The 23,859-nt window shown below is 56.1% G+C and overlaps 12 protein-coding genes across 12 annotated transcripts; 6 read left to right on the top strand and 6 right to left on the bottom strand.

Annotated features, from left to right (window-relative positions):
• Positions 1–727: 727 nt before the first annotated feature.
• BDY17DRAFT_312744 (iron transporter) lies at positions 728–2,000 on the top strand (the record flags this gene model as incomplete). Its single annotated transcript, XM_033735651.1, has 4 exons — positions 728–755; positions 809–1,382; positions 1,436–1,506; positions 1,558–2,000. 4 exons carry the CDS (start codon positions 728–730, stop codon positions 1,998–2,000), a joined length of 1,116 nt encoding a protein of 371 aa, XP_033587511.1.
• Positions 2,001–2,345: 345 nt separating this feature from the next.
• On the bottom strand, positions 2,346–3,035 carry BDY17DRAFT_312743 (CENP-S associating centromere protein X-domain-containing protein; the record flags this gene model as incomplete). Its single annotated transcript, XM_033735650.1, has 1 exon — positions 2,346–3,035. One exon carries the CDS (start codon positions 3,033–3,035, stop codon positions 2,346–2,348), a length of 690 nt encoding a protein of 229 aa, XP_033587510.1.
• Positions 3,036–3,220: 185 nt separating this feature from the next.
• Positions 3,221–4,912, bottom strand: BDY17DRAFT_312742 (uncharacterized protein; the record flags this gene model as incomplete). The annotated part of the gene is made up of 2 exons (XM_033735649.1): positions 3,221–4,799; positions 4,848–4,912. The coding sequence occupies 2 exons, from the start codon at positions 4,910–4,912 to the stop codon at positions 3,221–3,223; spliced, it is 1,644 nt and encodes a 547-aa protein (XP_033587509.1).
• A 144-nt stretch (positions 4,913–5,056) lies between these two features.
• On the bottom strand, positions 5,057–5,985 carry BDY17DRAFT_202835 (uncharacterized protein). The gene has a single exon (XM_033730121.1). It carries the CDS (start codon positions 5,885–5,887, stop codon positions 5,237–5,239), a length of 651 nt encoding a protein of 216 aa, XP_033587508.1. The 5' UTR covers positions 5,888–5,985; the 3' UTR covers positions 5,057–5,236.
• Positions 5,986–6,105: 120 nt separating this feature from the next.
• On the top strand, positions 6,106–11,725 carry BDY17DRAFT_202821 (armadillo-type protein). The gene is made up of 2 exons (XM_033730120.1): positions 6,106–11,249; positions 11,280–11,725. The coding sequence occupies exons 1-2, from the start codon at positions 6,186–6,188 to the stop codon at positions 11,556–11,558; spliced, it is 5,343 nt and encodes a 1,780-aa protein (XP_033587507.1). The 5' UTR covers positions 6,106–6,185; the 3' UTR covers positions 11,559–11,725.
• A 283-nt stretch (positions 11,726–12,008) lies between these two features.
• Positions 12,009–12,752, top strand: BDY17DRAFT_254830 (uncharacterized protein; the record flags this gene model as incomplete). The annotated part of the gene is made up of 3 exons (XM_033731472.1): positions 12,009–12,173; positions 12,230–12,533; positions 12,589–12,752. 3 exons carry the CDS (start codon positions 12,009–12,011, stop codon positions 12,750–12,752), a joined length of 633 nt encoding a protein of 210 aa, XP_033587506.1.
• Positions 12,753–13,614: 862 nt separating this feature from the next.
• BDY17DRAFT_254598 (uncharacterized protein) lies at positions 13,615–14,403 on the top strand (the record flags this gene model as incomplete). Its single annotated transcript, XM_033731443.1, has 1 exon — positions 13,615–14,403. One exon carries the CDS (start codon positions 13,615–13,617, stop codon positions 14,401–14,403), a length of 789 nt encoding a protein of 262 aa, XP_033587505.1.
• A 324-nt stretch (positions 14,404–14,727) lies between these two features.
• On the bottom strand, positions 14,728–16,624 carry BDY17DRAFT_255254 (kinase-like domain-containing protein; the record flags this gene model as incomplete). Its single annotated transcript, XM_033731513.1, has 2 exons — positions 14,728–15,144; positions 15,200–16,624. 2 exons carry the CDS (start codon positions 16,622–16,624, stop codon positions 14,728–14,730), a joined length of 1,842 nt encoding a protein of 613 aa, XP_033587504.1.
• Positions 16,625–17,389: 765 nt separating this feature from the next.
• On the top strand, positions 17,390–19,827 carry BDY17DRAFT_302661 (auxin efflux carrier). The gene has a single exon (XM_033734444.1). It carries the CDS (start codon positions 17,683–17,685, stop codon positions 19,453–19,455), a length of 1,773 nt encoding a protein of 590 aa, XP_033587503.1. The 5' UTR covers positions 17,390–17,682; the 3' UTR covers positions 19,456–19,827.
• A 260-nt stretch (positions 19,828–20,087) lies between these two features.
• On the top strand, positions 20,088–21,520 carry BDY17DRAFT_312735 (cation diffusion facilitator 1; the record flags this gene model as incomplete). Its single annotated transcript, XM_033735648.1, has 2 exons — positions 20,088–20,710; positions 20,764–21,520. 2 exons carry the CDS (start codon positions 20,088–20,090, stop codon positions 21,518–21,520), a joined length of 1,380 nt encoding a protein of 459 aa, XP_033587502.1.
• Positions 21,521–21,625: 105 nt separating this feature from the next.
• Positions 21,626–22,204, bottom strand: BDY17DRAFT_254774 (RmlC-like cupin domain-containing protein; the record flags this gene model as incomplete). The annotated part of the gene is made up of 2 exons (XM_033731466.1): positions 21,626–22,026; positions 22,087–22,204. The coding sequence occupies 2 exons, from the start codon at positions 22,202–22,204 to the stop codon at positions 21,626–21,628; spliced, it is 519 nt and encodes a 172-aa protein (XP_033587501.1).
• Positions 22,205–22,483: 279 nt separating this feature from the next.
• On the bottom strand, positions 22,484–23,592 carry BDY17DRAFT_202700 (uncharacterized protein). Its single transcript, XM_033730119.1, has 3 exons — positions 23,420–23,592; positions 22,840–23,364; positions 22,484–22,774 (listed from the first exon to the last, which is right to left on the bottom strand). The coding sequence occupies exons 1-3, from the start codon at positions 23,495–23,497 to the stop codon at positions 22,577–22,579; spliced, it is 801 nt and encodes a 266-aa protein (XP_033587500.1). The 5' UTR covers positions 23,498–23,592; the 3' UTR covers positions 22,484–22,576.
• Between the last annotated feature and the right edge of the window lie 267 nt (positions 23,593–23,859).

Below are 23,859 nucleotides of genomic sequence, written 5' to 3'. Positions count from 1 at the left end.
CCGGCGGTGCCAAGGGAAAGTGCTCGCGTGGGAGAAGATTGTCCCCCCGTACGGAGTATATGGCTTGAATACTGCGTGTTGCAAACGCTCAGAGCACCTTCGCCGCAAGTGTAGACGCCCGCGTGAGGGTAATCAGTTTGATATTGTTATCAATCAGATCATATCTGATCAAAATGCCGCAGCGGAATACTCCGTGTTGATTGGCCAAATGCGGTCCCTCGAAGTTTTTTAGAGTTCTGGCAAGAGCGGATCTGATAAAGCTTTGACGCATTGGCAACGTCCCCTCATCCCCGCTCGAATCTGTGCCCAAGCGAAGCACGGCATTTGATGGAATCGCGAGATGGCGTGCTGGCCCGAGAGATCTTAGAGTGTACGTAGCGTCTCCTACACCAGCTGCCTATCCACACCGCCCCTCGGCTTGTCATCAAGAGACGTGGCTTCCTTTTTCCCGCCGGACAGCAAAGTCAGTTGACCTTGGCCCCCGCCCGAAGAGGTGCGAGTGGGCCGTACTAGCGAATTCACCCGCATCTCATCTCCACTTTCCTCCAGTCCGTCATCGGCCGTGGTACTTGCCGTGCGAATCTCCTTCCCCCGGCAGGCCAATCTCCTCGGGAGATCCCATCAGATAAGATCTTTTTATCTGATCTTCACATCCTCCATCTGCTTCACTCGCTCGACCACATCGACCCCGACACGTCTTCTCCAGGGTGAATCACGAGTTCTCACAATGACACAGAACGTGTTCGCCGTCCCAAGTCAGTGAAGACCACCCTCTGACCCCCCCGTCAACTGCTAACACCTGCAACAGTCTTCTTCATCTGCTTTCGAGAATGCCTCGAATGCGTGATCATCGTGTCGATTCTCTTCGCCTTGCTGAAAAACTCCATTGGCGCCGAGAAAGACCGTGAAACGTATCGCAAACTTCGCAAACAAGTATGGGCTGGCATCGGCTGCGGCCTCATCCTCTGCCTCGCCATTGGGGGCGGCATGATCGGTGGCTTCTACACCCTCCACAAGGACACCTTCTCCATTACCGAGGACATCTGGGAGGGCACGTTCAGTCTTATCGCCACCGTCATCATCTCGGTCGTGGGTGCGGCTCTCCTGCGCGTCTCAAAGCTCCAAGACAAATGGAGGGTGAAGCTTGCCAAAGCGTTGGAGAAGCAGAAGGTGAAGCAAAAAGCTTCCGCCGGCAGTCGCTTCAAATTGTGGTGTGAGAAATACGCCATGTTCTTGCTTCCCTTCATCACCGTCCTTCGAGAAGGCCTGGAAGCTGTTGTGTTCATCGGAGGTGTTGGCTTGTCGCTACCAGCTTCCTCGTTCCCCCTCGCCGTGGTGTGCGGACTTGGTGCGGGCTGTGCCGTTGGCTACTTGATCTACCGGTGAGTCTCTTCATACCACACTCGGTACTACGTCCATGCTGACGCACTCCTAGCGGCGGCACATCAAGCAAGCTGCAGATCTTTTTGATTATCTCAACATGCTTCCTGTACCTCGTCGCAGCCGGTATGTCATCCACGCCGCCAAGGGTCATCACTCCAATACTGACCACTACAGGCCTCTTCTCCAAAGCCGTATGGGCGTTCGAGATTCATGCCTGGAACAAGGTTACCGGCAGTGACGCCGCTGCTTTGGGATCTGGGCCAGGGTCATACAACATCAAACAGAGCGTATGGCATGTCAATTGCTGCAACGCCGAGGTCAACGGCGGAGGCATCTGGGGTATTCTCAACTCCATCTTCGGCTGGGAGAATTCGGCGACGTACGGGTCGGTGATATCGTACAACGTGTACTGGATTGGCGTCATGATTGCCTTTTGGAGTATGCGCTACTTCGAGAAGCATGGTCACTGGCCGCTGAGGAAGCCAAAGACCAAGCACATGGCCTCCATCTCCGACAGCTCCAGCTCTGAAGGCGTGGAGTCGAGTGGAGTTGTCGTTGATGAGAAGAAGGGGGGAGTCACCACTACTACAGGTCCACTGCGGGAAATTGAGGCCTGAGCTCCATATCACGTTTGCAAGGAGTGTCCGCAACCGTCTTACGATATAGATGGCATTATAGTATGAATGGAATGAACCCTTCCAAGCACAATACGCTTTCCGCCCGGTGACCGCAGTGATGATCTACGATGTGGTTGGCGAAGCAGAAGCTGTTACAAGCTGGGTACACGAGATGAATAGAAAGCCATGGCCGGGCGGGGAGAGTGCGAAAGGCGATCATCAGACGAGGACTCAATGAACGACGAGCGCGCAACAGCATTGTTTCTCCGATTTCATGGCATATCATCAATGTCTCATAGAGCGTAGCCTCTGTATTCGCAGGCCACCACCGAGCCACTGCATGGTCTAGAAATCCAGCAACATGCCAGCAGCAACCTTGTCAAGGTCTTCCAGCTCCAGCCAATTCACATCCACCTCGCCCCTTGCATCCACCTTCTCGGCATCCTCCTTCTTCTGTAGCTGCGCTCTAGCAATCGCTTCCCGCACGAAGACCTCGAGGTATTTCTGCAGGACTTGCACAGCGTGCTTGTCGATCTTGGTCTTCTTGTCGGTGAAGCGCTCGTGTAAGAGTCGGACGAGGAGGGGTTGGGGGATAGCGATGATGTCGTCCGATTGGCTGAGCGCAGGCGGTGCGTCGGGAATCGTCGACGTCGATAGATCGTGTGGAATAGATACGGGCGATTCGCGGGAGGAGTCTTTCCGTTTGGACGTCATCTGTGCCTGTGGCTTGGTAGGTCGGCGTTGGGGTGCGAGAGGGTTCTCATCGAGCTCCTCGTCCGAGTCGCTGTCGCTTTTGAGATCAACGGCCTTGGCTTTGTGCACTTCCCCGCCATCGCTGCTCTCTTCTTCGTCCACTTGAGGCACCACTTTCTTCTTCCGTCTGGGTGCTGTTGGCTTGCTTCGTGCCTGTTGCTTTTCCGCGTCCGTCGAGGGGTTTCGAGGGATCTTCGAGGGTCGCTGAGGTTTGAAGGGTGGGGCTTTTCTCTTCGATGCCGGATAAACCACAGCCTCTTTGACCTCTTTCTTTGGAGGCATCGTTCGTCCAGTTCTCGCTAGGACAGAACATTTGGTGATGGATGGCTGTCACCAAGCGCGAGAGCGCGCTCCACAAATTTCACGCGCTACCCCGCAACACGAAAGATGCACGCTTACTCCCCGCAGCCTCAATTGAATTTCAGCACCCTTCAACCAGATCATCCCGTCGTGGACAACTCTCAGATCTAGCACACTCTGACACCGCAAATGTTCAGCCCGCCCTCCTCAATCTTTGATTCCCGGGCAAAATACAGCCGCAATGCTTCCGCCACGAACTCCCGGTCTGCAGCACTCCACGAGTCCAACCCCATCGCACGCATATCCTCGTTCGAGATGTGAATCGCGGCATCTGCCACCCCTTCTTCCGTCGCATCATCCGCCTCCTCCACCGCATCTATCAACGGCTGCAAAATGTCCGCGGTCATGTGGTGGAAGTACGCCGTCAAGACCGTTGCTGCCACCATCTTCAGCCGAACCTGCGGCTCTCCCCCCTGCACATCACCCGACGAGCTGGTAGCCATGTGTTGTGCCAAATCCTCCATCTCGGGAAGTTCTTCCAGCAGTTGCCGATCCGCCCGTGCTTCCTCGTTCTCCCAAGCCTCCATTTCCCCCGCCGATGCCCACCACATGAACCCATTGTAGGCCATGGCAGTCCATGAGACCGGCTCACATATGGTGCTGTCACCTGGCCGAGTATGCTTAGCTTCTTCAACGAGAGCATTCGTAGATGCACGCATGAGTGGACTCGATGCTCCACCGCTGTCGCTGCTGGCTTCCTCGGGATCATCCTGGTAGGCAGGGACAGTGCGATCCAGCTCAGCGCGGAGCAGTCGATACCTTCGCAAGTCCCGCTGGGTTGCTCTGATATCTTTACCGTCGGCAGTCCGTATCCGAGGCCATTCATAGCTTGGGCCGGTATGCGATGGCAATCTGACAAAGACATCATACAAGTCCCTCTTCTCCTCAAGTATATCGTCCGTCGTACACGCGAGCCATCGCTCCCTCCTCTTTTCATCTCCCAGAAAAGGAATGTCGTGGACTCCGACGCTGAAGAGAGTCTGTATCCGTAGGGCCAACTCGCTTTCTGGTGGAAGACTGTCTGCAAGGAAACGAGGGATGCTGGAAAGGATGGAGAGGAGGTAGACAAAGTTGCAACTCTCTTGCACCGGAGGTGTGGTCAAGAGTAAGATTCGCTTTCGAAGGAGGGTGGCGCGATGCAGGGGAAAGATGAGGGGGCCAAACATGTCGAGGAGGGCGAACATCGAAACCGCAGGATGGTCGGGGGGGAAAGCTTGCATGGCAGGGAACATATTGCCACTAGCATCCGACGTCGCTCGCTTTCTCTTCCGATTTGCGTCGATGGCGGTGACAGGAAGTGATGCTCTTCGCACCGCTGAAGGGGAGACCGGAGTGCCATCGCCGGAATTCTCTCCCTTGTTCTCCTTCCAAAACTGCTCTAGTCCTTGCGACCTCTGTGCATCTCTGACACGTTCCCGTGCCAGCTCCCTCAGGGCTGCTGCATGTATCCAGCTCTTGCCCAACCTCCCAAAGCTCAACGGCACCAAAGCACCCACAGCGACAAAGTTGGCGTTCCTCTGTTGTTCGTCCGCATCACCCAGCACAAACGCGCTTACTCCAGCGTACGCTCCATGCACAAAGTACACGAGATCTTCGCGGACTCCATGCAAGCCCGACGGCAAGCACTTGTACTCCACTCCATCGAGGGAGACATCGGGCAGGTTGCGCTTCCACGAGACCGTGTGGCTTGGGCGGTGTTAGCGGCGATCAGGTCGATTGGCCAGGTGCACTCACCCAACCCGTTTGTCAAAGACGACCTCGAAGACGGCAGCGACCGACGGGTGCTCGCTGGAGGCCATTGGCCGGCCCTGGTCCGCGTGAAACTTGAGGCCTTCCAAAGTTCAAGTTGTTCCTCGGAGCCGCGCAAGGTTCAAGTTGAGATGATTGGGCTTAGGTAAGCCATTGCCGGTCGAAACGAGCAAGACGAGATGCAGCGAGATGAAGCGATCTACTCTACATGCACCGGCGTATCGATGAGAAGTGTGACTTGCGAGATATAGATTGAAACAACAATGAACCCCCTTGGACGCATTTTCGCCTCGGCAGGATTAGTCTCGACGAGCGAGTACAAGCAGCGGACGATATGCAACACATCTGTTCGTTCCAGGTTGAACGACCGGAGCTCAATGAGAAGAATCACCCTCCTCCAATAGTGTTGGCTCTTCAATCAGAGCCCAAATACCTTGCCCCTCGGGCCGCGCGCTGGAGCTCCGCCTCCGTCTGAAGCTGAGATAGTCTTGTTGCGACTCCCCATCACCGACGTAGGATGCTGAGGCTGAACGCGCATCTTCAAAGCCAGGACGGTGTGATTCATCCCTCCTCTCAAGTGTCGTCAGGTTTGTTCGGTGGTGTGCATTGGTCCGACGGAACGCAACATCCTTTTCAGTGAGACCATCTCGATCGATTTTCACGCTCGGTGACGCTCCAATGACGGAACCGGCTCCGACACGGTGATATGATGGGATGTCGTAGCGATGCAGTCCCCCAAATTGGATGATCTTGGAATCGCCTCGAACATCCACCACGAAGAGCGCAGAGTCGGTAGGCCGTCCCGGAGATTGACTTCGGGATGGCTTTCGCGAGCCTACTTCGGCAGACTTGCCACCATGCTTGTCTGTGCGTGTGTGTCGAACCCTCGCTGTATCTTGGTCCTTGTGTGATGGCCGAGGTCGCGAGTGTTTGTCGGTATCGCCCGACTCATCTCTCACTCGCTTTCGTTCCCTGCCTTTGAAGCTGCCAAACTTGGGCACCGCGGGGTTGTCGGAAGCAGGCATTCTGCGTTCGTACTCTACGCGCGCATGGTATTGTGGAATGCGTGCGATGAGACATCTTTCCAGTCTTCTGTGATGGATACAAGTGAGTGAAGGAAGTGTGAAGCTGCACTCCCTCCACTGACGTCCGTCTGCATGACTCGTGAAGCTTATCGATAAGGAATATCCCTGCGGCGACTTCGACTGCATCGCAAATTTCCAAAAAATCCATCTCCTCCAAACCAAACATGCCGCTTTGACATGCGGCGAGCTGCGCGCACAACCCCCTCCATCCACTCCCTCGTCTAAGCTCCTCACAGCCATGACGACGGTCTTGCAGCAGCAACTCGCGCAAATTGCTGCAAAATCTACACATCAACTCGATCTCAAAGCCCAGAAGGCGCAACACGCCAAATCCCTCCTCTTCGAACCCGCCGATGCTGCGCGACAATCCTTTGACGACATCTTCCTCCTCTGCACCGAGGGCTTCGAAGAACTGTGCCAGCTCGATCTCCGTTTTTCCACCTTCCGCAACAACCTCTTTAGCGATGGCAGCAAGGGCGTGGATCGCGGCGAGCTCACCCAACACGAAAATGAAGAGCTGAATAGGGTTCTGGAGCAATGCTTAGGGCTGTTGCAAGCCCGTCTGCTACTTGCCCCGGCCCAAAAGACGTTGGAATGGCTGGTGCGCAGATGGAGAGTACACGAGCACAACACCGAGGCCTTGGTCTTGACCTTCCTACCCTACCATGCCGATCAACACCTCCTGCCGGCCCTGCTTGCAATTCTGCCAACCGACCGCACACTTCCAGACAGCTTGAAATGGTTGCATCCATACCTGTCTTCCCTCGCCTGCCCACCGAGACATGCCGTCCTCGCTGCTGCAACCTCAAATTCCGCTTTCTTCGTTGCTTTCAACGCATACGTTCTTCGTCTGGCAAGAGCCGGGCATGCTTCAAGCTCTCTCCTCGCCTACTGGGCCAGCCTTGTGGCGCAAAGCATCAATGCAATGCTCGATGCGTCACGGACAGGCAGACAAGACCTCCGCGCCCAGCGAGAAGAGCAGATTCTGCTGAAAGTTCTGTCAGTCATACAAGATGCGCTGCAGATTAGCAAAAAGCCGGACATGGACGAAATATTCGTGGCCGCCTGCATGATCATTACCGTTCTGGCCAGCAAGGCCTCCCTCTCGGATGTCACCATCGATGCGCTGATGCAGGCTGTTGCTCGCTCTTGGACCACGCGAACGACTCTCGAGGGCTTGTCCTGCTTGGCGACTTTGGCGGAGGAGAAAGAGGATGCGCAGCTACCCAAATCCATCACGCGCTCCATCTTGCACGCCGCTGCATTTCCCCATCTCTTACAGCTAGCCAGCTCTCAAAGAGTGGACAAGTTGGCTGCTGGGATATCGGTGGGTATACTTCGATCTGCTTCCAAGATTGAAGAGCCTGCACATCTGGAAGTTGTACTGCGGACCCTGGACGAACGCTTTCTGTCGAGTGAGCAGACACTTCGAGTTCTGGAGGCAATCTTCGGTGCAGTTCAAGATTGCAAAGACCAGTCTACGTCCAACTTGCTGGTCGATATTCTTCGAAGACTCGGCGAGGCTGATGATAGTCGGCGATTGATCATTGAAGCCGCGCGGAATCAAGGAACCGAACTGCAGGGAGCTGGTTTGGTCGACCTCCTGGAAGCAAGCCCTACTGGCCCCACAACACAAACGGAAAGCGTTGAGCTGGACGAAAGAATGGAAATCGAAGAGCAGGCCTCGCACACGGTGGACTTGAGCAAGATTGTCGACGAGCTACCACCGCTTCCATCCAGTCACTTTTCCTTCCTGAAATGGAATGGAGCTCCAGCGAGCCTGTTCCAACTGTACAGCCGCGCTTTTGAAGCCAGCATGCCCTCACAGAGTGCAACAGAGCAGTTCTTGGACCGAAGCCAGCTCCGTCACCCAGGATCGACTACGACGCCAACTTTGTTCAGCTTTTTGGCACGCCTGTGGACGACACAATCGTCAAGCGTCAATCCAAAGGCCAGAGTCCGAGCGCTGCAAATAATCAAGTCCCAAATCGATGGCCGTATCAAGGACAACTCTGCCCACACTTCAGATATTTCCGTCCCTGGGCTAGACCTCAGAGATTTCTTCCCCTACCTCATAGCAGCGTTTTGCGATCCTAGTAAACGGGTCCGTCTAGCTGCAGCCATGCTCTTTGAGTCATTGACTCGGGAATCAAAGCTCGTGCAGGGGAATGATGAGTCCACTCCGGCCGGGCAATTATACGATGCGAAACGAACCGACGACCACGTGAGGCTGTCCAATGCCAATTGCAATTCACTGCTCCAAAGCATCGGGCAAGCAGTTGAAGATTGTATGCTGGATGAAACGTACTTAATCACCTTCACTGCCAAACTCTTCAACGGCCACAAGGTGAAGGGCTTGAGCAAGGCCCAACGGCCAGTAATTTGTGAATTTCTTGCCTATCACGCTGCGAGGACTGCATCACTGCATACGAAACTCTGTCTGCTGCGCATTCTCGCCAAGGTCGACAAAGACGCGGCTTCGGCCCGACTCCACCATCTCGTTCCATTCCTCAAAGACTGGCTCTCTCAGTCGGAAGCAGACCTTTCGGGTGCGTGCGAGCGAGATGGAGTGCGACTTTGGGAGTTGGATGCTGCTCTGCTGGAGAATCTTTGGCATTGCTCCGGACAAGATATGAAGGTGGTACGAGACCTCTGCATGCAATCTCAGAGACGAGGAATTGCCGAAGCCGCATTCACACAGCAACAACGCGCATGGGCCACCGTCAAGTCAGCAGAGAAACAAAGGGAAGTGGTAGACTGGCTGGTGACTCTTGCTTTGGGCGAAGCTCCGAGCAGCGCGAATGTCAGCGACATGGCATTACAAACGTTGCATGCACTTGAAATCCCATCCACGGTTTTCGAAGGGATTCTTCAAGAACTTCCAAACATTAGCGACGTTCAAGCTCATCCTCCGGCAGCCAAACGACAGCGAAGGACTTCCGAATCAGTGCAAGCTCGATCGATTGATCCCGAATGGGTGCAAAACACCATCCGCAAGATTACGTTAATTCTTGAGCTACTGGAGGAGTCCAAGCCCCAAGCACCAGAGCTTTTGCAACCGCTATTTTACCTCCTTTCCGAGCTGCGCGGTCTCAAACTCGCGTCATCGTCTGAGCTGGTGTACCTGCACGCAATGATCCTCGACGCTCTTCTCGCCATCGTCTCACACCAGGATGATTGGAGCAAGGCAAACACTTCTCTCGATGCGAGCTACATTCGGACCGATCTGATCATTGAATGTCTCCGGTCGTCCTCGTCAACACAAGTCCACAACACAGCCCTCCTCCTTATCAGTGCTCTCGCGGGTTGGGCTCCGGAGAGCGTCTTGCATTCCGTCATGCCACTCTTCACATTCATGTCGACCACAATCTTGCAGAAAAGCGATTCCTACTCTGCTCATGTCATCGAGCAGACGATTGCCAAAATCGTCCCGGCTCTCGCCACTTCGCTCAAGGAGAAGGGCAAAAATATCCTTTCTGGTGTGTCGGAGATGCTCCTCTCCTTTGTCGCAGCTTGGGAGCATGTTCCTCGGCATCGTAGGCTTGATCTCTTCGCCACGGTGGTCAACGCTGTCGAACCACTAGATTGCCTCGGCGCGGTGTCTGCAATGCTTGTGGAGCGGTACGAACAGGGCGAGCCTTTCGTCTACTCCTTCATCGAGGACTTGATCTGCCAATATCAGGGCATCGAGATCATGACAGCCGCGCGCCAGTGGCTCAATCTGTTGTCCGATTCGACTAAAGCACCGGAACCCAAGAAGCGCACCGCAGCAAGGACATGCGACATCCTCCTGAGCATGTCCGAAAAGGATGCCAACGAAAAGGCTACTGTCGTCGAGAGTTTGCTGAGTGCCCTGGCGTCTTTGCTCCGAAGGGGGCCAGTGCAGAACACCGTAGCGACATCTCTGTCCAAGGCTACTCAGGAAGAAGCGCAGCAGATTCGCTCCCACTACGTCTCACTGCTTGAGCTTGCAATCGACATTTCGCAACAAGTCGACACATTTACCGACCAAGGCGAGCAAGTCGTTTCCGCAGTGCTACGCCTGCTTCCCAATGCCGATTTTATCGCATCTAGCGCCGAAGTCATGCAGACGGGATCCGATGTCTCTCGGGAGAAGGTCTTCCTCTGCTTGGAGAGCCGTGTGCTGGACTCGAAGCAGGGAAGCCACGAGAGTCAGATTTTTATGGATCTTCTTCCCGGTTGTGCCGCTTTCATTCGCAAAGATCGCAATGTCGCGGTGAGAGCGGCGGCGATTGCCTGTATGGATGTGATTTGTGAGAAGTTCGGCAAGACCGACCTCAGAATGGTCAGAGATGCCGCAGAGACCATTGTCGGCGACGCTGCATTGGGTGATGATGACGAAAAGTTGAAGGCGTTGAGTTTGTTGTGTCTGGCGAGTATGGCGGGAGCGCTCAGCAACGTTGACGAAGCGCTGTCGGTTCTTCCACGCATTCTGACGGCGACGCTGGATCTCCTTGTTCGGAACGCGGAACATGGCACCCCGTCGGAAGTTGACAGCGCCGCCTTCCGGCTGTTGAGTTCTTTGCTCGATCACATCCCGTGGATCTTGACGTCTTCGTCAAAGGAGCTCGATCGGGCCTTCCAGGTTGCATCACGAATGGACGCAGACGACGCTATCAATGACTTCCTATCCTTGGCTGCGAAGAAAACGCCCGTGCCGGAGCTCTTTGCCTCAATTGAGCGGTTGTGGAATGAAGAAGGTCTACCGCCCGGTGCAAGCACTTCCGGCAACGCTGCAAGTATTGTCGGCAGGCTGACTCGAGTGCTGGACCAGTCGGTGCAGAATAGCACAAAGGCCAGCATTACAAAGAACGCATCGATAGTCTTCCGGGTGCTGTTGCGCGGGTTGGATCTCGCTGCCAACGCTATCCGCCCCTCGGACACCGACGCATTGAACAATGCCGCCCTGAACGTGACTCTCAAGATGAACGATGCCACCTTCCGGCCGTTCTTTATTCAGCTTACGGAGTGGGCCACTTCTGGACATGCCAACGTTGCTGTTCAGACGCAACGATTGACCACCCTCTACAGCTTTGCCCTGATCCTGTTCAACAGGCTTGGCTCTCTCGTCACCATGTACACCGGCTATCTGCTCGAAAGTGCCCACGATCTCCTCGGCCGATCAACAACAGACGAGGGACTGACGCTTACCATCCTGGAGACACTCCGCAGCAGCTTCCGCAATGACGAAGATGAGTTCTGGACCGCTTCCGCGCATTTCGACCCCATTGCGGAACCACTCGTCAACTTGCTTGAGAGAGGCCAGGGCGACAAGGCACAGGTGAACGTGGCGATTGCGGACCTCGCAAAGGCAGCTGCGGCTTCGCAAGACCGCCTGAAGTTCATCAGCGGCAAGCTCCTCTCGCTTCTTCGACACGAACGAGCCAACGTTCGCCTGTCAGCCATTCAATGCCAGCGGGGTATCACGGCAGAGATTACCTTTGACTGGCTGGCAATGCTCCCTGAGATGCTGCCAGTGATTTCGGAGTTGCAGGAGGATGACGATGAGCGTGTCGAACGCGAGGCATTGGCCTGGATCCGGCAGATTGAAGAGATTAGCGGGGAGAGCCTGGAGGGCATGCTTGCTTAGACGGCGATTAGACGCCTCGTAAAATGCAGCTGTGGCGAGCTCTCGGATGTCCGGCGCGTCCTCATGCCGAGAGTGGGCGTGTTCCTATGCATGCCAAAAACAGATGGGACGATCCTTCGCAAGCAGCGACACGCATGCCACCATCGATGTTACTCTACTGATCCATGTAGCTCGCCAGCTTATTTCCTGCAATCGAGCCGTCATGCATTCCGCGTTGATGATGCGCGTCTCCGTAAGGTGCAGAACCTTATGACGCTGCAAGCTTGATGCAGGCATTCTGTTCCAATACCCATTCCATTCATAACATATTCCACATCCACCACAACACTGCTCATGTTCCGATCATCGCTCATCACACCACGTTGTTGCTCCTCTAACCCCATCTCCAGTGTCATCTTCCCCCGAACAACGACCTCCTTCCGAACATTCACCCACACAGCTTCCCCCGCAATGCCTGAGCAACTCAAACAAAGCGAGGTCGACAAGGGTCAGGACCCCACCGTTGCGAAGCAATTCGACAATGAGACGTTGGCAGGACCGAAGTTTGAGGACTTCTACGCCATCGCAGATAAATTGAAGATTGCGATGCTAGGCACGCTGAGAGAGGGGACTGGCGTGAGTTGCACAAACCATGCAGCCTGATGTCTGCATTGTCTGACCACTCCGCGTAGCCTGTCGGGAGATCCATGGCCGTCAACCGCTCCGGCCCCGACTTCCTCCTCCTCGCGAATGCGAATTCGAAAAAGTTCGACGACATTGAGAAGAACAAGATTGCCAATCTCTACTTCCAGGACTCGTCGAATCAAGATTGGATCAGTGTGACGGGAGAAGCGGTTACAAGCAGCAACACCGATCCCCGGATCAAGGAGATTTACAACAAATACATCTCCGCATGGTTTGGTGATCTCGGAGATGGCACGCACGACGGCGGCCCCGATGATCCGCGTATGAAGCTGATTGAGATTCAGCCGAAGTGTATGGACGTCTTTTCTTGTTGAACGTATGAACATCCATCTAACGCTTGTCGTAGACATCTCCTACTGGAAGCACGAAGTCTCCAAGCTCGGGTTCGCAAAGGAGATTGCTGGTGCAGTCTTGACCGGTGGAGTCGCTGTCACGGGTACGCTGAGACAAATGAATGCAGAGGAGATCCAGGCGGCTCGCGAGCGAGATGGAAAGCTGAGCACCAAGTGATGTTGTATCCCGTCGCACTACTCATGAGGATCCAGTACGAGGTTCGTGTTGGAATCGTATTCCGTTTGCACCTTGTCAATCCAAGATCGATGCTTAAGCGTCTCGCGGAGTCTACCTCGATCTCAATGATGCAAACACGGTCATGAGACATTTCTCCCGGATACGGTCCCGGAGACGGTGACACGAGGGCAGTGCATTTAAGCTTTCCCCATGGGAAACGTGCAATCGAGTCATGAGCGTGAGATGGTGTTGAATGTGGGCGGGGGATCATGAAGTCGGGGTGTGGTAGTGGCAGGTGGCAAGGCTGCGCCTGGGGCGGTGCAGCCTTGGCTGGCCGGGCGAAGTGGGGCTTTGCTGCGCCTGGCTGCCTGAGGTTCGAACAAACTTCATCAAGTACCACCTGTAGTAACGTGGCGAGTGTGAAGGACAGTCACGAACGTGAGATGGCACGGTAAGATCCCAGGCAGATGTTGAGCGAGTGCGCCGTGGCAGGATTTTTGACAGCCTCAGGCGGAAGGAGGAAACAAAGAGATGATCCCGAACGCTCCTCCGCCACTACGTGATCCAAGACTTCGACCTCGATTCAGCCTTCCTGCGGCTCTTGGATCACTTGGCTCGACCCACCTTCCCCGTCATGCCTTCCTTACTTACATCCCACACTCCCACACGCCGCGACCCTATCCTGCGGCACAACTCTTCCCTGCGCGACGACAGCAACAACACCATGGTCAACACTTTCCAATCCCTCCGGCATTCCCTTTCGCGGAGGCACAAAGATGCGCCGAGTCCCACGAGCGCCAATTCAACCATCGATTATTCGTATGGAGCCCCGGCTCCTTCAACTCGACGACCACCCAGCGCCATGAATCAGTCCAAAGTCGCCAGCGAGGCGCCACCGCCCTACACACCTGCTCCCAATGCAGCAGCCAGCAATACAGCCACGAGCAGCAGCACTACTGCAACAACGCAAGACACCGCCGATGACCCATATTCCTTCCTCCATACCTTTGACACCATCTTCCTCATCGACGACTCCGGGTCCATGGCTGGCAGTCGCTGGCGAGAAACGGCCGAGGCCCTCAAGGCCATCACGCCCATCTGTACTGGGCACGACCAAGACGGCATCGATCTCTACTTCCTCAATCGCGCCGACTCCGCCCTCCACCATGGCGTAAAGGACGTAGCGCGTGTGGAGCAAATCTTCAACTCCGTTCGACCAGGAGGCGGCACCCCCACTGGACAGAGACTGGACTCCATCATCAAGCCTTACATTCGCCAATACACGGCCAACAAAGCGGGTACAAAGCCCATCAACATCATCTGCATCACCGATGGTGAGCCTTCGGACGACGTCGAGAGTCCGCTGATCTGGGCAGCGAAGAAGCTCGACAAACTCGACGCGCCTGCCTGGCAAATCGGAGTGCAATTCTTCCAGGTTGGGCGGGACGAACAAGCGCGAAAGCACCTTGCTGCCCTTGACGATGAGTTGGCCGAGATTTCAGGGAACGACGACTTGCGAGATATTGTGGACACCGTGCCCTTTACGGGCGAGGAAGGCACGACCCTCACAGGCGATGGAATCTTGAAGGTCGTGCTCGGGGCTGTGAACCGACGTTTGGATCGCAAGAAGGTGGTAGACCTTCATCAGTGATGTCGCGGATCTGACTCGGAAGCGAGGAATGTTTTGTAAGAACAGCGACTCTTTGTGCAGCATGATTACAGCCACGACTCGATGTATATTGGTATCGCAGCTTTTGGCTGCCTTTGCTAGCCTGAATGTATCGTGGAAAGCTATCGCGTCGGCGTTGATCTAACTCTCGAGGCGTAGAGATGTACCCAGACGGGCATCCTGTTCAGGAGAATAGAGCCATCGTACTCATACACAGACAATCTCCCGATGCTCAGTGCGCCAGCATGCTGACGGGAGTTGCAAGAGGTGACTCTCTACTAGTTAGAGGGTGGCCGGCGGGCACCCTTATGCGTCCACAGCCACTGCTCCTTGGTTCGGCTTCTCCACCTTCGGACTCCCCACCGCATCCAAGGGCGCAGCATGCAGTGCAGGCTTCGCCGCCTTGCCCATCACACCCCTCTTCCTGCGATCCAACGCCTCAATCACCCATTCGCCCACCTCTCGGTCCATGAAGCCGTCCTGCTCGCCAAGATTGGGGACAGGAATCTCAGCGTTGTTCTCCGCCGCGGCCTCGGCAGCCTCCTCGTCCTCTTCCATAATGGTCTGCGGTTTGGCAATGGGTGCCAGCCAGGCGTGTTGCAAGAGCATGGGATACGTGGGGCGCATCTTGGGGATTTTGTTGAGACAGCCGGCAACAAAGTCGCGCGCTGTCAGGCTGAATTTGTCGGCGGGAAGATCGGGGGGTTCGCCGTCGACAATGGCCTACAGATGGGTCAGTACGTCGGGCGGTAGAAGCACTGGATAATCATGTACTTACACTCAGCTGGCTGAAGATGTTGTCATAAGTCTCCGGCGGGTAAGGGTATCGACCCATGGCACACTCGATGATTGTCAATCCCAGACTCCAGATATCGCTCTGCACGCTGTATGTGCCGCCCGCGGCTCCGGCTTGCGCCATGCCGCCGCTTGAGATGCGCTCAGGCGCCATGTAGGACTGACAGCCAATGTTGGTCTTCGCGATACTCGCCACCAGGTTACCACTCACGCCAAAGTCGCAGATCTTGATTTGACCTTTGGTGTTGACGAGAATGTTGGTGGGCTTGACATCACGATGGATGATGTTGTGCTCCTCCTTGAGATTCTTCAGGCCCAGCGTGGTGCTCAAGGTGATCTTTCGGAGCACGCCCTCGGGAATGCCATCGCCGTAGATGCGATCGATGCTACCACCGTCCATGAACTCCATGCAAATATACACGGCACCTTCTTGGAAAAAGGCGCCGTAAAAATCGACAATGTTGGGGGAGAGACAGCGATGGAGAATGTCGAGTTCCATGATGATGCTGGCGAATTTGGAATCTTCCAACTCCAGCCGGATTTCCTTCATGGCCATGACGATGCCGGTAGTGCCATCTCGCGTATTGTCGACATTGTTCGCGGGAGGAGAGAGAGATAAGTCTGCATCAGAAGTCTGCTGCGGTCCGCGCGCTTTGCTCCTCGAAGGCCCTTGTCCAGTCCGCCGAAACTTCGGCCGAGCATGTCGTACCTTGTAGACCGTGCCATAGTTTCCCTTGCCCAGCTCGTCGAGCGTGTCCACCTCATCAAGGCTAATGCTGAAGCTGCGTCCGGAGGAGAAGTCAATTCCCGTGCCATGCACAACCGCCTTGCCCTTGAATTTGAGAGCGCCAGTTTTGGTGTCAATGTATTCGGCATATTTGTCCATCTGACTCTGCTCTTTTTGTGGCTGCGGCTGCGATTGCGACGCCTGCGCACCGTTCGCTTGTCCCGCTCCCATGTCAGAAAGGGTCATGTTGGGTGGTCGTCGTCTCCCGCCTGCAGCAGCGGGCGGAGGAGAAGGGGTGGCTTGAGGAGTGCCTGGCAGACCGCCGGGCAATTTCATGCCTCGTTTTTCCGCCAGTGATGGGCCACGAGCAGGCGGAGGCTGATGAGCGCCTGCACCCAGGACTGGAGAGGCAGAGTTTGGTCTTGATAGTTGAGCGGGCATTCTGAAGCCTGCAGGAAAGCCAGCGTTGCCCGCTCCGCCTACTTGCGGCCCCGGTGATTGTGCGATTCTACTCCCGCCCGGCTGCGCGGGCTGCCCTTGTCTTGAGCTGGTCAAAGCCTTGACTCGTGCCATGATCTCGGGGTTCATCTGGGCCGTGCTGCCTCTGGACGCCATGGGCGGTGGAGGCGGGCGGCCGCGGGCGGCATTGAGTGTGCCAAGTGGGGTCGAGGATGGAGTCATGTTGGAAACGGTGGGGGCGATGGCAGGGTTCGCATTTCGCTGTGTTGCGGCGGCGGGCGCAGGGGGGATGGGAGGGCTCTCGAGCAAAGGCGAGGCGGTTTCGGAGTCGGGGGAGGTGGGTGGGGAGTCGAGAGAGAGCGACTCCAGCTCGTCTCTGGGGGCAGACATGCTGCTGGCCGGGGGGTGGACACCGCGTGTGGTTGTGCTCGAGATGTGGTCGATGGGGAGGTGGAGATGTGGGAAGAGCAGCGGAGGTGGCAAAGATCAATGAAGATTACCGGGATGAGACGGAGGGAGGCGTGAGAGGCGCGGTGGGAGGCATGAGATTGCAAGCTCGGAGATGCGCGATCCGACGGGCAAGTATGCAAGCATGCGATTCCGAAGGTGGGTCGGGAGGTTGCACACGTGGGGACGGGACGACGCAATCCACGGCGTGCACTCGGAGGGGATGTGCAGGAGATGGAGGTGGAGGTGGAGGTGGAGGAAGCAGACGTCGTGGAGGAACAGGCAGGCACAGACATGCCGTGCCGCTCCCCGCCGCCGCCGTCGGGGGGAAAGCGCGATTCCGCGACTCCGTCTGCCGCACCGCCACCGGCGTGCAGCAGCCATCAATCATCAGTCAGCCGTCAAGCCACACATGGATTATGCCTTCTGCCTGAAGCGGTCGAGGCCGCCAGCCGCCCAGCCAATCCATGCACGTGGCGCTTCAACCAACCACTCTTCACCTCCACCCCGGCCTTGCCTTATCTCATCAATTCCTTTCGTGTTCCCGCTTTTGTCCTTGATTTGCCGCCAATCACTCCGCCTACCTACTCTTCCCCCTCCCTCCATCGTCTTGGTGGCCTGGGCAAGGGCATCATCACCCTGCCCTCTTTCTCCCGCCCATCTCGCTCCGCCCTCCGCCCTCCGCCCTGCGACACTTGCCCATCCGGGCTTGGTATGACGTGGCCAGCAGTTGCGCGATAACGCCAACCCCGACTCTCCGACAACCACTCCTCCCGTCCTCCACACCATCTACACCCCCATTGATCACCCTCTCGCACTCCTCCACCGGCGCCATGCCGCTCTTCACCGCCCCGACCTCCTTCCGCCTCCGCCAGGGTGCGGTGGTGGAAGATCCCACCTATGCCCTCCTCCACCGCCGCGCCTTCGCCGGCCCCCAAGACCACAACAACCACCCCGATTTCTTCAACCTGGCCGGCCTGGTGAGTGAAGCCGTGCTGGAAGTCGTCTTCGTCGCCCTTCCCGGCTTCCTCGTGGCATGGACGGGCATGTTTGATGCCAACAGCCAAAAGTTCGTCGCCGAGCTCAACGTCATGGTCTTCACCCCCTGCCTGATCTTCACCAAGCTCGCCGCGCAGCTCAATGCCGACAAGCTGGCCGATCTTGCCGTGATTCCCGTCATCTTCATCGCCCAGACCATTGTCAGCTGGCTGAGCGCGCAAGCCATGTCCCACCTCTTCGGCTTTGGCAAAAAGCACAAGCGAAGACAGAAGAACTTTATCATTGCCATGGGCGTCTTCGGCAACTCCAACTCCCTGCCCATCTCTCTCGTCATCAGCTTGGCAAACACCATCGCTGGCTTGCATTGGGACAAGATTCCGGGGGATAATGACAACGAGGTGGCGGCGAGAGGCATCCTCTACCTCTTGATCTTCCAGCAGCTCGGGCAATTGCTGAGATGGACCTGGGGCTACAGCGTTCTGCTGAAGCCAGCCGATGCCTACGAAGACGATGAGAGAGACGACATGCCCATTGCCGACCGCGTCACCGAGGAAGGCAGGTACCGCGACGACGCTGACGCCGTCATCAAGCCCGGCGACGCGCAGAAGAAGACAAACGGGAAGCCTACCGACTCGGCGATAGAATCAGAGCGCTCCGCAACACCCATCAGCATTGCCACATCTTCCACCGCCGAGGAAGCGGACGATGTCCTCGTCCCCAGCTCCCCGGTCGACACGCGATACATCGAAAACATCTCCCCTCGCTCATCGCGCTCCTCGCCCCATACCAGCCGTCTGGAGCCGCGGGCGCGATCAATGAATCACATTACCACATTCCCCAACTTCTCTCAAACCCCCTCCAATCGCTCCGGTGGCGCCCCCCGAGGATGGACCGCACCGTTTGCCACCGTTCGAGACAAAGTGCAGCACGCTTACTACAGCGTGATCTCCACCATCTCCACGTTCTTCAGCAACATCTTCCGTCGCCTGCCGGCACCGATGCAGAAAGTGCTGTCCTTCTTGCAGCACTACAACGGGCGCTTCTGGGCTGGAGTGTGGCGACAAATGAACCCACCACTCTGGGCCATGTTGGCAGCACTGGTCGTCGCATCCATTCCCAAACTACAAAGCCTCTTCTTCACTAAGGGCACGCTCATCAACAACTCCGTCACCCGAGCCATTGCCCAGAGTGGAGGGGTCGCCGTCCCGCTCATCCTAGTGGTGCTGGGTGCCAACCTCGCTCGATCCACCCTTCCCCGTGACCAAGTGGCGGAGACGCCAGCGGAGAAACGGGAGGAGCGCAAGTTGCTATTCGCCTCCCTCATCTCCCGCATGATTGTCCCCACCATCGTCATGGCGCCCATTCTCGCTCTCATGGCCAAGTACGTGCCGGTGAGCATCCTCGACGACCCAATCTTCATCATCGTTTGCTTCCTCCTCACCGGCGCCCCGAGTGCATTGCAGCTGGCGCAGATCTGTCAGATCAACGGGGTGTTTATGGGGGCGATGAGCAACTTGCTGGTGGCGAGTTATGTGGTGGCCATCTTCCCGAGCACGCTTACCTTGGTTCTACTGGCGTTGGAGGTGGTGGAATGGGCCGTTGTTTGATGTGCGTTTCTGATGTGCTTTTTTGCAAAAGTATTGCGTCGGCGTTGTGGGATGGGGTCAGATACACCGGACACGGGATGGGCAAAACGTTCCCTGCCTACCTTATTACGCGACTGTAGGAGTAAATACAGGGTAGTTTTGATGCTACGCACAGGTCCACATTGGGTGGATGAACACACATTTGGCCTTTCGTCCAACTCCCACCGTCTATACCCCAATGTCCTTCTCCTGCATGCGATATGCGGCAGAAATCGGGCTGGCTGGCTGACGTGCGCATCGCTGATTGGTGGAAACATACGAACTCACCCATCATTGTATGGCCTTGTCGCCTTGCCGTACCTCCTTTGTTTCCTTCTCCTGACACATCCATATTGTGTGATTCTGTCCAGAACATCTCCAGGGCCATCCATCCGTCCATATTGATGTGCGCGGCGGTGATGGAGCGGGGACAGTGCCTTGCCGCTTCTCCGTCTGGGCAGTGGCGGAGGCGAAGGCGCAATAGCCTTGGCGGGGTCCGCGAGATGACACAACGTTGAGGACAGCTTCGCAAGGCTTCACACCAGCAACTTCATCTGTTTGATGAGAGGCGTTAGACGACATCCTTCCTCATCGTCATCCTTTCATCGGCCGCCATGGCCAACTCCGACCCCGACGTCCACCGCGCCATCTCCCTCCGTCCCTCCCCCTTCCATACCCATCCCGAGCGCACCCCGGAGCGGAGCAGCGACCACCTGCCCACCACCCGCCCTGCGCAAAGCTCCGCTTACGAAAAGTCCAAGAACAAACACTCCGAGGCCTTCAGTCGGCCGGTGTATCACCGCAACAGCTCCGACTCGGAACGAGAAGATGTCGAGGGGCACCCGCTTCCCGATTATATCGATGCCCAGGACCCCTACGGCCTTCGGGGCGGCTTGAAGACGGTGGAGGAGATTGATACCATCCGCGCCAACACATCTCGCAAGCGCGCCGGGTGCGGGCCTCTGCGGCAGCCCAAGGACCAATTTCAAGCACACCGCATCAAGGGCTTTTATGAATCGCAGAACGAACGGATTGAGAAGTTATTGAGGCCGGTCAACGAGCACGTTCGTTTGGCCAAGGAGGAACAGGGGGCAGATGCTCTGCAGTTCAAAATCGCCGTTCAGGGAAGCTTCGTGGCCAATGTCTGCCTCGCCATTCTGCAGGTGTACGGCGCCACCAGTGCCGACTCTCTGTCGCTCTTCACCACAATGGCCGACGCCATCTTCGATCCGATGAGGTGCGTACCCATAATTTCATCCCAGAGTTTCAATCCCAACTAATGCATCGCAGCAACCTGACCCTCATCTTGTGCAATCGAGCTATCCGTCGTGTCGACCCTCGGCGCTTCCCCTCGGGCAAAGCACGCATCGAGACCTCGGGAAACATCACCTTTTGCTTCCTCATGACAACGGTCTCCGCGATCATCATTGTCCAATCCATCGTGAAGATTGCCGAAGGGAACGGCGGAGTGAAGACGGGCAGCTTCCACCTCCCCTCCGTCATTGCCGTCGGCGTCGCCTTCGCCACCAAACTCTGTCTGTTCCTCTACTGTTGGGCATTGAGGAACAAGTACAGCCAGATCCGCATTCTCTGGGAAGACCACCGCAACGATCTGTTCATTAACGGTACCGGATTGTTGACGAGTGTATTGGGTAGCAAGCTGCTTTGGTGGATTGATCCGATGGGCGCCATCATCCTTTCCACTCTCATCGCCTGCCTCTGGCTCAGCACCGCCTATTCCGAATTCCAGCTGCTCATCGGAGTGTCCGCCGACACCAGCTTCCTCCAGCATGTCACCTACATCTCCATGACGCACTCGCCCCAGATTAAGTCTTTGGATACGGTGCGCGCATGGCATTCGGGCCCGAGGTTGATTGTGGAGGTGGATGTAGTGATGGATCAGAACATGACGCTGAAGGAAACGCACGATGTGGCGGAGGAGCTGCAGATCAAGCTGGAGTCCCTGCCGGATGTAGAGAGGTGTTATGTCCACGTGGACTACGAGACGAGCCATGCTCCCGAGCATTTTTGGAAGAAGGAGTTGTAGGGGTGCTGATGACGTTATAACGAATAATGATAAAGCATTGGCTGGCGTTCTGATCATTCGCTATCATAGATGAGATCAAGCAATTGCATCACTTCTCATCGTCACTCATGCATTCCGCCTCGGCACCTTGTCAACCTGTATCGTGGCATACATCGACATGGCCTGCATCGTCACCTCGGCCGGCAAAGGCTCATCGGGCCTGCTCAACTGCGACAACAACTTGAAGTAGTTGATGTAAAAGGAAGGCGTGCTCGTGAAGAAGATCCTCGCCTCCTCGTCGGACGGGTTGCTGAACGTGTGCGGCGCACGGATGGGAACGACCATGTAGTCGCCCGGGCGCGCATCAATGACCTCCTTGTCGTGTCCTGGGCGACTGGGATCCGGGACGTGGAAGCGCACGAGCCCTTGCGTGATGTAAAAGGTCTCGTCGTGCATTTCGTGCCAGTGCGGCGGTGGGCCGGGGGTGCGAGGGGGCATGATGAGCTCTGCGACTCCCAGGCGGTGGTCTAGTGCAAGGCTCTGTCAATTTGTTGTTCATGGGTGATCGGTTGTGGAAGGTCACCTACCAGTTCTGGACCCGTCTTCCAAGATTCGGCAGGTCATGGGCCCGAGTTTGAACGTCTCGCCGGCCTGGATGGGAACGAAGTTGACACGTTCATCGGGAATGGGGATTGAGGAAGCCATGATATTGGAGTTGCGTCTGGCGCAAGTGTACGGCAAGGGAGAAGACGCGGGTGGACTGGGTAGAGTGGGGTGTGGATGTCTGGTGTGTTGGAAGTGGGATGAAGTCATCTTCCGCATAAGTGGGATGGCGGGGCTGAACCCATCAACGTGTAATTACAGGTTTATGCCTGACTTATGCAAGCTCTAATGCCTAAGCTCGCTACTAGAAAACAGAGTACTTCCGATTCGAAGCACCCATCCCTTGCCATCTACGTACTGCGACTGTGGCACTGTAGAGGGCGTGACGCTGCAAGTACCATCGGCGACAATCTGCGGCGCTGGAACGTGATCAGCCTCTGTCCTACTCCATCACCTTCAGGACCAACTCACTCATCAAAGCCGCGGCTGAAGAGCGAAGTGCAATGGCCGCGGACGCCCCCAAAAGTCACATGGATTGAAACGCCAGGCGCCATTACCCGCCGCGAACCAGTACTTGATGAGATATGGAAGTACCCATGGAAGCGGCGGGAATGGGTGGCCGCCTTCGTAGGTCTTGTCAATCGCTCCCAGCACGGCCGGAAATACGTCGTACTAGGCTGACAGTTAGCATTCCCATGCAAACACACACTGATTGCATCGAACAGAGCTTGACCTACCAGCATGCCAATGTTCCCGGTCTGCTTTGCGACAACCTCTCCGTGGTCCCAAGCACGACGTAGGCTAGCACTGTCAACGTCCTTCATGCCGAGGAATACATCAATCTCGGCGTGTAGATGATCTGTGAGGTATTGAGCGAAAGAATCGATGATCTCCTTCATTCCATCGTCGCCGTTCCAACGGTACTCGGCTGGCTTTGTGCTCTCGGCATAGGCTAGCAAACGGTCCATTCCGGGGTGGAAAAGATCGTGTTGATGGCGAGGATCTTTCGTCATGCCAGAACAACCGGGGATTTTCTCAATCTCGGGAAAGATGAAGGACTCCTCGACCCAGTGATGATGGTTCACCATCTTTGTCCATGATTTGACATAGAACAGAAGATCCTTGACATCACGCTCGTTGTAGGCTTTGTCCGTAGCATCGGGAACATGCGGTGCTTGTTGCACGATAGCATTCAATCCGCGGATGACCGCATTGTGCGCGTGCGTCATCTCAGATGCGGTGTATAAGTAGGCATGCTCGTCCTGACATTGTCAGTAGCTGCCGTGGCAAAAGTCTCTTCTCGTTGGTAGGACAAACGTGGTTGGCCTGCGATGGAGTGGCCAGCAGCTTGTAAGGCTCGTCTGCCCATGGCGCATCAGAAGGCTTAGTCGTCATAGCTGCTAGACGGGTGCGAGAAAGCTAGAATCGCAATTACGAGTACAAGCGGCTTGCTTGACAGAAGAAAACTGCGTAGGGGGAATGAGCTGACGTACAGGTAACGGCCATATTCAGCTGCGGCTGAATACAGGGCCCGGGATTAAGCCATGCACACAAGGCTGACTGTCCTCCAACCAATTGTTAGTCAACTAGCGAGACGGTGCTTGTTTCCAACAACAGCCGCCAGCAAGAGGGACACAAACTGTTTCGCAAGAGGAGCTTGGGCTTAGTGATCCTGTAGACGACACATAATACACATACTCTAGTAACCTATCTCGCCGGTGGAAAACACTCAAGATCCTGCCAGTCACGTGAAAGTG

This window comes from Neohortaea acidophila (genome assembly GCF_010093505.1).
Source record: "Neohortaea acidophila strain CBS 113389 unplaced genomic scaffold BDY17scaffold_9, whole genome shotgun sequence".
NCBI lineage: Eukaryota > Fungi > Ascomycota > Dothideomycetes > Mycosphaerellales > Teratosphaeriaceae > Neohortaea > Neohortaea acidophila.
This window is presented reverse-complemented; position numbering and strand designations above follow the sequence as displayed.

What these genes read in the sequence shown, in the direction of transcription:
- BDY17DRAFT_202835 (XM_033730121.1), bottom strand. Translation starts at nt 5,887, where the DNA reads ATGCCTGCTTCCGACAACCCCGCGGTGCCCAAGTTTGGCAGCTTCAAA.
- BDY17DRAFT_202821 (XM_033730120.1), top strand. Translation starts at nt 6,186, where the DNA reads ATGACGACGGTCTTGCAGCAGCAACTCGCGCAAATTGCTGCAAAATCT. An exon ending in GCCAGGGCGACAAGGCACAG is followed by an intron (nt 11,250 to 11,279) that starts GTGAACGTGGCG and finishes GACCTCGCAAAG; the next exon opens with GCAGCTGCGGCTTCGCAAGA.
- BDY17DRAFT_302661 (XM_033734444.1), top strand. Translation starts at nt 17,683, where the DNA reads ATGCCGCTCTTCACCGCCCCGACCTCCTTCCGCCTCCGCCAGGGTGCG.
- BDY17DRAFT_202700 (XM_033730119.1), bottom strand. Translation starts at nt 23,497, where the DNA reads ATGACGACTAAGCCTTCTGATGCGCCATGGGCAGACGAGCCTTACAAG. An exon ending in CTCCATCGCAGGCCAACCAC is followed by an intron (nt 23,365 to 23,419) that starts GTTTGTCCTACC and finishes TGACAATGTCAG; the next exon opens with GACGAGCATGCCTACTTATA. An exon ending in CCGGGAACATTGGCATGCTG is followed by an intron (nt 22,775 to 22,839) that starts GTAGGTCAAGCT and finishes CTGTCAGCCTAG; the next exon opens with TACGACGTATTTCCGGCCGT.